Source organism: Cydia strobilella, chromosome 10 (genome assembly GCF_947568885.1).
Source record: "Cydia strobilella chromosome 10, ilCydStro3.1, whole genome shotgun sequence".
Taxonomy (NCBI): domain Eukaryota; kingdom Metazoa; phylum Arthropoda; class Insecta; order Lepidoptera; family Tortricidae; genus Cydia; species Cydia strobilella.
Window position 1 is genome coordinate 10,238,369 of NC_086050.1, and position 10,322 is coordinate 10,248,690.

Sequence of the window (10,322 nt, forward strand, 5' to 3'; positions counted from 1 at the left end):
TTTTTTTTTCAAACATATTATATAGGTATTGTTTCAAGTTGTGATTTTGTGACTATCCCACCCAGAATCAGGAGCTTCATTTTATCCAAAACTAAAGCATTTTCGTCGTCATTGCTGTTTGCCGCGGTATTGTAGCTTGTAGCGCCTCTGCGATGTTTGCTGAGGCTCAAACAGACTGTTTTTTCGCCATCATGAGAAATCGATACGCGTCACTCCTCACCCATAGCCGAAGCAGCAAACAGCATTCTAAGTACGCTGGCGATGGCGCAGCGTTGGGACTCGCCTCTGGTCAAGCGGCCGGTACCATCGCCCACACTGTTAAAGCTGTCCATCGCTGGACCTTATGACTTTTGTAATAAGGACCACCGATGGACAGTTAAGTGTTGCTGTTTGTACGTGCAGCTGCAGCTACACTCATCTGTTGCTGCTCCGCTCCGTCACGAAAGTTATAAGTGTTACTTATGTAATGTTTTGATTTTTCTAATTACCTAACCCTATGGACTTTCCCACCGCCGCTCGCCGCCGCCGCCGCCGCGTGACGTCGTGGCCGGGCTGTGAATGCTGTTAGCGATCCCGCGGCGCTCTACTACAAGGCGTTTGTGGATCTAGACGGCCCATCTTAGTTCGAAATAAAAATATTTCATTTCATTTATTTCATGTATTATACGACTAGAAAATATTAAGAACATTCACGCTGAGTTGGTTATCTCGGTAAGGATTCTTCTTCTAGTTTAATGGCTTGAAGAGCAAAGAATAAGGTGGTGGAACTGATCCAATGCCACTTGTTTTGGAGAATGTTGTAAAAACTGCCGAGGACCGCTTCCACGTGGCAACCGTCTGAAAAAAAAAGAAAAAAAATACTCGACAGCTAAAAAACATTATATGCTATGGTTGTCATAAAATGTTTATTTCTTACTTTCATGTCTTTAGTGACACTCGGATAATTTTATTAAGACAAATCGAATTACGTAAGAATCATCACAATCGGCCGGCCCATGCGTTTGGTCTCTGGAGGGAGTACCACTAAACGAACAAACATAAATACGTACATATAGTGTGTTACCGGCATGCGGGAATTTATTAAAACTTTTAATAATATGATCCATTACCAATTGTTTGCGTGTATTAGCAAATCATAATTATGTGAATACACTGCAGAATCGTTTATTTTAATCCGCACATTAAATGTAGTGGGTGTATTACGTAATTGTCGTTACTCACATGTGTGTGTATTATTGTATGTTTACTGTGGCTGTACATTGCGGGCAATTACAATTTTGTTAGAAAGTTTAGTCTGAATTTTAGTGTATAACTAAATTAAGCCCATGGTAAAGTTAAAAACGATGTTGCTTTACTCTACTTTAAAAAAGCCCACTTGCCGGTAACCGGTAACAGACTGTATACATAGACTGAACAAATCATTACCCTCCTTTGCGTTGCGCTGTCGGGTAAGAAGTAAGAAGAAATATTATGAAGAAGTGGAAATACTGGAAATTACACCAGGAGTCGACACACTCGTGAGCGTCTCTTCAGAGGTACCTACGATTGCGGCTCTTCGGGTCACTCAAGTAACTTAGTTCTTAGAGCACTAAAAATAATATTTGCGGCTCTTTGAGTCCTAAAACTTGTAGTACAGCGTTTAGCTTATCTTAAAAGTTTGACGACCCCTGAACTACAACAACCGACATAAAGGGACAGCTGACTAATATTTTTGACTTTCATCATCATCACCATCATGTCAGAAGATAGACGTCCACTGCTGGACATAGGCCTCCCCCAAGGCTCGCCACTCCGACCGCTCCTGTGCCGCTCGCATCCACCGAATTCCCGCGACCTTCACCAGGTCGTCGCTCCATCTCGTTGGAGGCCTACCAGCAGTTCGTCTTCCGGTACGCGGACGCCACTCCAGAACCTTCCGGCCCCACCGGCCATCAGTTCTGCGAGCAATGTGCCCCGCCCACTGCCACTTAAGGTTTGCAATTCTGCGAGCTATGTCGGTGACCCTCGTTCTACTGCGGATATCATCATTTCTGACTCTATCACGCAGAGAAACCCCGAGCATAGCTTTTTGACTTTAATCGGTTTAAAATCACGGGACGAATGGAAAAAGAGGGGAAGTCCCAGCAGTCTCGAGACTCACACTATCTCTATACCAAATTTCAACTAAATCGATTCAGCGATTTAAGCGTGGAGAGGTAACAGACAGACAGACACACTTTCGCGTTTATAATATTAGTATGGATTTCCGCGGCCGTTAGGTTCGTCAGATTTATGGCCGAAACGGAACCTTTTGGCCGAAACATGATTTTTTTGTCTAAACCATTCGAAACCTAAACATCGGTCGGACACTAATTACTATATTGACTAGTTAGACTTAACTGTACTCACTTTTCTCTAATAACAACGTCATTTCGTTCGGCGTGGTGAACTGCTCATACTGGTGTGTGCCCTTCGGTAAAGCGTTCAGCACGTTCTCCGCTAAGCATATCGCTGTGAACTGCGTCAACCTAGTTCTGGTCGGAGTCGTGAAGAAAATCCTTCCGCCCGGCTTCAAAATGTGTATGCAGGATTTGACGAACAATTCCTTTTTGTCATTTTCGATGTGTTCTATTATTTCCGAAGCTACTACTCCGTCGTAGACGTTGGCATGATCTTTTGCGTGTTCCTGATAACAAAATAGTATTTTATACAATCGTAATATAATAGAGAGCTTCGAATGAAGGTACGAGATTGGAAAGCTTGATTTTATCACTATTGTATACAATACTTTTTCTACGAGTCATCTAAAATAATACTTTTTCTACTATAAAATTTAAATAATTAACGAAAATTAGGTAAGTATCTCAGTAGTCAGTAGTACAAAAGACATCAACGCGTGCATAATATATGAATAAGTATTACCCATGTAATACTCGCACGTTGGTGTCCTTTTCCACTGAACCGCGGCGCCACATGATTGGTCAAATTCATTATAGTTGACTAAACCGTTCCGAATTGAGAGCCCATACATGAAAAGTACCTAATTACAGTTTGGTATACGAAATCTTAATTCAACCATTACAGTCGACGAGTAGAAAAATATATTACGTTACGTTACGTTACAAAGACAGTGAACCCCAAATACAAGGTAACTACGAATACACGAAGCGCGTCTTACTTTAATTAGTCGAAGGAATTTGAAACTTCCATGTTGCCGCACTTGCTGCCATTTAAACAAACACAGTGAATAAAGATAATTTTAGCTCCGAATGCGTCTTCCCTGCGCGGAAACGGCGCCATCTATGTCAGCGCCAGTGGCAAAACCACCCAACTATATGTTATTTTTATATGTTATTATAATGTTATTTTTTGGTTTTGGTAATATTTTGTCTCAAAACTGTCATAGTTGGGTCCACACAAAGCGAGCATAATACGCGCGCGGCGTTCCTGGCGCACAAAACAGCCAGTGTAGACGTGCCTCGGCCGAGGCGGCGCGCGGGAGGCACTTCTACAACTCTACACTGGCCGTTTTATACAGTAAAAGGTGGCTTTTAGTAAAAGTTCATATTCCTTTGATTTCAGTTAAACGAGTTTCTAAACTAGTAGAAATACCTATAAAAATATTTATTTGGTGTAGAAACATACATAAGAACAACAAGTCATTTATCATGTACCTAAGATATCCCAAACTCAGATGTGCACTCATACAAGACTTCCCAGGCTTACAAAGGTCGTGGTTTATTTTACTGTTAGAGATAGAGATAGAGGCTTGCATATTGCATAACTGTAACTAGCATGAATTGATATTTGTTTTCTGTTTAAATTTTATACATTTGTAACGATTATCTGTTCACATGAGGCAGTAAATAAGCTTCCTAATTAGTTCTCTTTCCACCACAAAACAAAATATATTGCTTGGCTCAGAGAAAATAGGGTTAACCTGTCTGTTCTTGGCGCTCCTCCAATAGGCTCGTTTCGTAATGGAATGGAACAGAACAGTACGTAACGCTAAAATGTTTATGAGAAACACGAACTCTAGTGTAAATATAAGGTTGTTTTAGATTAGTAAATGGATATTTTCGTTCTAGTTAGACAAATTGTCAACATTTGAGAAAAGCACGAAATTAGCCGCCGCCATACAATCGAAGTTACGCTCTAATTTTAAAACAACTGAAATAACATTTTGGCTGGTCTGGTTGAAATTTTGTATGGGAAAATCAATTATTTTTATCGCGGACTGATCCTATAGTAAAAGTTGTTCAATATAACCTATAGTATATTTACACCGTAAATTATTGCAGTTGACCAAAAAACAGCCCTGTATAAATCCAGCCAGGAGTTTTGTCAGTGTGGTGATTACAGGCGCCAGGGAGGGCTGTACCAAACCAAACGTGTTGTTTATGGAGTCAGCGACGGCATATATGTGCCATTCTCAATCAAAAGGGTACTTATTGTTGTTGGTTGTCGGGTTTACCTCAATCGACGTGCATATATATGTGGGCTGTTTCCCAGGTACAGGGGGGTGCGCCTGGCTGTGCTCTTGGGCCATTTCTATCAGCTCCTTACTGGCGTCGACGCCGGTCACCTCGGCGCCTAGTTTGGCTAAAGGCTGCAATGTAGTTAATATTGAATTTAAAATGTATGCAAAGGAACTGTGAGATAATTTTAGCATTTTTTGAATTTTTTTATTTGTTTTTTTTTTCTATCAAAGCAAATTTTCTATTCTGTATTAGTACAATGGAAAATAAAAAACAAAATGTTTAGTCAATCACTTTTTTCTATTGGGCAGACAATAGGCAAATTACAAATTTAAAATAACTTATAACCGGAAACTACCTATCATACAACAATTTGAATAAGTTATAAAAAACTTTATATAGTGGTATTATCATTAGTTTTTGCCAGATACATATATTATATTGTTTTTGTAGTTTTTTTTACCTTGTAGTAATAATGACAGTCTATCTATACTACGTATGATTTACATGTTTTAAATATGTATTACTAGCGACCCGCCCCGGCTTTGCACGTGTAGTGTAACTAATTTACACAAAACCTATACAAATTATACATATAAACCTTCCTCTTGAATCACTCTATCTATTAAAAAAACTGCATCAAAATCCGTTGCGTAGTTTTAAAGCTCTCAGTACATAGGGACAGACATCTATCCAGACAGCAGGAAGTGACTTTGTTTTATACTATGTAGTGATTAACTTTATTTCAATTACTGCAAGATTGTAAATTAGATGGATTACAATTTATAACTGCATGTCAAGCTTACTTTGAAATACCTACCTGTAGCTTATTTTGGAGAAAAACTAAAAATAGCCTAAATGATACTGAAATATGAATGTTTCAGTTTTTTTAGTATAAAATAATGTTTAGAACCCCTTCCAATTTTTAATGTGAGTGATAAATGGTACTCATAATAAATATAAATATTATACGGACATTCTTACACAAATTGACTAAGTCCCACGGTAAGCTCAAGAAGGCTTGTGTTGTGAGTACTCAGACAACAATATATATAATACTTATACAAATACTTAAATACATAGAAAACATTCATGACTCAGGAACAAATATCTGTGCTCATCACACAAATAAATGCCCTTACCGGGATTCGAACCCAGGACCATCGGCTTCACAGGCAGGGTCACTACCCTCCTCCTAAAACTCATCCTCCTGAACATACCATTGAAAAAATTCCTCCTCCACACCCAATATCTAAGATTTTCTTGCCCAAGAGAGGTGTACTGGTTCTCTGATCTGGTGGAGAGTGTACTAAGCCATCTCTTACAAATGGCACTCTGTAATAAAACAAAAGCCTAAGTTTAACCTCTAGCCGCCTAGAGGTCTAAATAAAGGTCTCTTGCTTTTTCCGTTGAATTTTAAATCTTTAATTTGACAAAACAAAATTGCATTTGCATTAGGCAAGTTTTGATTTGTGAGCGTCTAGAGCGGCTAGCATTATAAATCATAAAAATAAATAACTTCAGGGTGGGACAGGATTCTATGCCTCTGGTTTGCCTTAGCCAACCATCCAGAGTGGAGCCAGTATTATACATTATTAATACATACTTGCCTAATCATATTGAAAGCATGTAATGGTTTCATGGGTCCGTTGAGGTCCCACCATTGGTCCCTTAATTTGGCATGCAGTTTGATATCTCCAGCATTAACGGTTGATTTGTCTTCACTCTCTTTCTTGGCTAATAGTGTTGAATACCCAAGTGTATGAGTCTTTGGTGTCCTTAATCTCCTAAAAAATATTGACTTACTTTGACTTACAATACATTTATTTTATTAACATAAGTTTTTTTTAGGTTGTCTTTGGTGTAGTATTATTCTTTTAAAAAGCTAATTTACAAGTCAAATTAAGGATAATTTCTCAAAGTGTATTATGAATTAATAAACCAAGAAATAGGTTTGAAGTATATTCTAGAACTGAAGTATAGGTTTAGTTTAAAAAAGCAGAAAGGATAGGGATAAAGGATATAGGGTGTAGATTAAAGGATGTGAATGATAAGGTGATGAGCAACAGAGAAGTAAGGAAGAGAAAGACATGTGCTGAACCCAAATCAAATGGGGGAAGGGCAAGCAAATAAATGATGATGACGATGAAGGTTCAGGTTTTGTTACAAAAATATTATGAATATTTTCTTTTCACTGTATCACATATTCAGAAGCTACCAAACCGTTGAACATGTTTAGATGAAGTTTGGTGTGGAGCTAGTTTGAGGCCTACGGAAGGAATAGGATAGAAAGGAAGGAATAGGATAGTGTGTTTCAATTATCATTTAACGCAGATGAAGTCGCGGGCAAAAGTGGAGATTAATTTATTTGTAAACTAATCGAACTGGCGATAACCAAACCTCCCAAAATCCGCCAACAACATCCCAAAATCTTAGTAATATTCTATCAGTACTTACAATGAGCAAAACATATTTGTGCTAGCACGAAATAGAAGCGAAGACATCTTGACTGATAAAGATTTCTTATTTTTGTTTATAATAACGATATTTCATAGTTATCAAAGCACAAATTCGTATGTGCTGGTTGTAATTATTAATCGCCTTAAAGATCCCGAAAAACGGTTCTTAATTCCAGATTCACGCTGGTTCATAATATGTTTCAGGTCCTTATTTAAATATTTTCGTCTCACAATATTTTTTTGCTTTCTATAATACTAAAAATAATATTAATTATAGCTCAACTCTAGTAACAATACGAAATATACGAATTAAGACTTGACGTCGAGTCGTTGACGTGAGCGAGTGTTAACAACAACGTCAGTGTCAAGCTTAATACTGACTTAATAATGTACAGCTTAATAATGTCTAGCCGGATAAACAACGTCTGGAATAGTCTGGATAGTTCTGTTTTAGTATAATACTTATAGGGTCGATCCAAAGAGTAGTATAAATAATCAAACTGTTTGTCATCGTTAAAGAGTTCGCTAAAATAAGAGTGAAAGAGAAAAAGGATTATGCTGCCATACAAATACATGAAACTGTCAAATACAAGAATATGTCTTTCTCTTACCTGTGGTCGCTCGGTTTCATGTCTATAACTACTTGTATATATAAGTATAGTATAGACATAGACTTCCGGTTCGAGCGCCATCTTGATAGTTAGCATCGTGATTAATTACTTTGTTTTTTGCTCATTAATATTGTTTAAAGTGTAATATCGATAGCTTATTATGCAGTAAACTAATGTGGTAGTGTGCAGTGAATGGAGAATTAACTTTGAAGCGCGTTAACCACCATCTTGGAGTCAACGGCCGGTAGTCCACGTGCTTCTTGTAAAGTCTAGCTATCGATTTACAAGAGCTAACAAATCACCGTACACTGTCTTGTACAACCGTACAATTCTTGTCGTTTTTAAACCTCTTAATACCTTGATACTGGCGAAATAGTCCCACTGGGCTGAAGCCATAATTTTAAAAGAAGAAGAAGAAGTATAGTATATATAAGTCGGGCCCTGGAGGGAAACTACCTTAAATCCTTAAGCTGGCTCATTTTACTTAAAGGAGACATTCATTTATTTTTAAAAAGAAACAAAACTGCATTTAAAGATTTTCTAAAACTCGCTTGCCTCGCCCGGGACTCGAACCAACTAAAATTAAAAAAACAAACACCCTATTTTATTATACTAATCGATAGTATTATTATTCAGGATAAAATTTCTCTAACAAACATTTGGTTACTGTTCACTTTCAACAAGTAAAAGACACGTAAGAGTTCTCTTATCTCTCCAACATTCAAAGACTTCGTATGAAGTACACGCTTGCTAATTTATCGCTAAGTACCTTGTTGAAATCTTCGATAAGAAAATCGTTTAATGTTAGTAATACCTCTAAACTTGCTATGAAACCGTTCAAGAGCTTAGGTTGCGGTAGAAAATGGCATACACCACCAAGGGCGGATTCAGGGGAGGGAGGGGGGGGGGGGGGGGCACAGGGGCACGTGCCCCCCCCCCCCCCCCCCCCAGACGGTTGTGGACGGAAAGTCAATAGAATAACATGAGTGAAACTCTTGTCCTTTATAAGGGCCTACCTCGAACACCAAAATTCGTAAATTTCGAGCAAATATCTCTCTGTCACTCAAATTACGCCTTAATTGGAGTAAAAGAGAAAGATCTCATTCATTGGACAGGTCGGGTGTCTTTGTTTGTAAATAAACAAGAACAAGGCGTCACTGCTTTTGATGGAATTACATCTGCAGCACACTTGCGCTTATTTCTACCTGCTCATGGTAGGTCATCCTCAACATTTGGTTCCAGTTGATAATAATCATTGGAGTCGTACTGTACGTTTGACGTTGTTCCCTCAAAATATTGAAGCTATATTAAACTGATTTCATCGGGTAACTAGTTATATTACTGTATCTATATTGAGTGATAGAGGCAGGAAAAGGCAAAAGAGCATAAGTGCGTTTTTCTCTACAAAAAAAACAAAAAGCCACTGAAATTGACATACTTTCTGCAGTTCGACTTATCAATACGACCACAGCAAGTCTGCAGAGACAACGTGAAAATAGCATGAACGCATTCCAAAAACTTTTCGATCAGGCTGAGGCTATCGCAAACGAAATTGGTGCAGAAATCTCAGTCCGCAGAATCGCCGACCGTCAAACAAATCGTTCGAACATTCAGACTCAGTCAGTTGAAGAATATTACCGACTTTCAGTATATATTCCTTTTCTAGATTATTTGCTAAGTGAAATGTCATCCAGGTTCCCCAGCGCTCCTATGCAAACAATCGGACAGTTGCCAAAGTTGGTGTCCCATAACATCAGCGATGAAGATATAGAGGATGTTTTGCAAAGCGCTGAAGTATATAAGGAAGACCTTCCTTGTTGTTTAGCTTTAACGGGGATGGCTAAAAATTTGGCAACAGATGAGAGAAAATATCCCAGTCTCCAGCAGATGCCTACAAACGAGCAACGGTGCTACCGAATATTAGAATTCTGTGTTAATTGTTTTGCACGTTTCCTGTGACCACTAGCACTGCCGAGCGATCTTTCTCCACCTTACGCCGGTTAAAGTCATATCTTCGCAGCAGGATGACAGAAGAGCGTTTAAATGGACTGGCTTTAATGAACATCCATCAAGACATTGCGACAAAAAAAAACGGTAATGAAGTGCTGGATATCTTTAGCGGGAAACATAAAACTGTCTTTATTAATTATGTAATTAGGGTTCCGTACCCAAAGGGTAAAAACGGGAGCCTATGACTAAGACTCCGCTGTCCGTCTGTCCGTCTGTCTGTCTGTCACCAGGCTGTATCTCTGAGATAGCCAGACAGTTGACATTTTCACAGATAATACATCATCTGATGCCGCTATAACAACAAATACTAAAAAGTACGGAACCCTCGGTGCGCGAGTCCGACTCGCACTTGGCCTGTTTTTTTTTCTTTTGTTTTAATAAACCTTTATATAAATACTGCAATTATTAACAGTTAAAAGTTTATTATTAACAGTTAATTGTTGATTATTTTTGCCAGCCAGCCTTATGTGCCCCTCCCAGAAAAAAATCCTGGATCCGCCCTTGTACACCACAACACTTTAATAATAATACTATCGATTGGTATAATAAAATAGGGAGTGTTTATTTTTTTAACGCCCCCGGGCGCCATCCAAGGGGGGGGGGGGGAATGGGCAAAAGGCAGCAGCAGGGAAACTTTTGTCAGTCGTCAGGGGGCGCAAATTTGGTGATTGCCCCGGGCGCCTTATCCTCTAGCTACGCCCGCTGTATTCCACTGTATACTAATGTCTATGATGAAACACGTTACAGTACTGACGTGATAATGATAAATATTGCACGTGTAGCCT

At 38.7% G+C, this 10,322-nt stretch overlaps 1 protein-coding gene across 1 annotated transcript; it reads right to left on the bottom strand.

The window, feature by feature from the left end:
• Nucleotides 1-619: 619 nt before the first annotated feature.
• LOC134744986 (ubiquinone biosynthesis O-methyltransferase, mitochondrial) lies at nt 620-7,203 on the bottom strand. The gene is made up of 6 exons (XM_063678941.1): nt 6,915-7,203; nt 6,068-6,244; nt 5,678-5,792; nt 4,454-4,588; nt 2,389-2,665; nt 620-837 (listed from the first exon to the last, which is right to left on the bottom strand). The coding sequence occupies exons 1-6, from the start codon at nt 6,959-6,961 to the stop codon at nt 704-706; spliced, it is 885 nt and encodes a 294-aa protein (XP_063535011.1). The 5' UTR covers nt 6,962-7,203; the 3' UTR covers nt 620-703.
• Nucleotides 7,204-10,322: the final 3,119 nt, after the last annotated feature.

Bases quoted from the DNA above. Each gene is read 5' to 3' on its own strand.
- LOC134744986 (XM_063678941.1), bottom strand. From the start codon at position 6,961: ATGTCTTCGCTTCTATTTCGTGCTAGCACAAATATGTTTTGCTCATT. The intron at 6,245-6,914 runs GTAAGTACTGAT...AATATTTTTTAG, and splicing joins ACAAATATGTTTTGCTCATT to GAGATTAAGGACACCAAAGA. The intron at 4,589-5,677 runs GTATGTTCAGGA...ACTACATTGCAG, and splicing joins GAGGAGGAATTTTTTCAATG to CCTTTAGCCAAACTAGGCGC.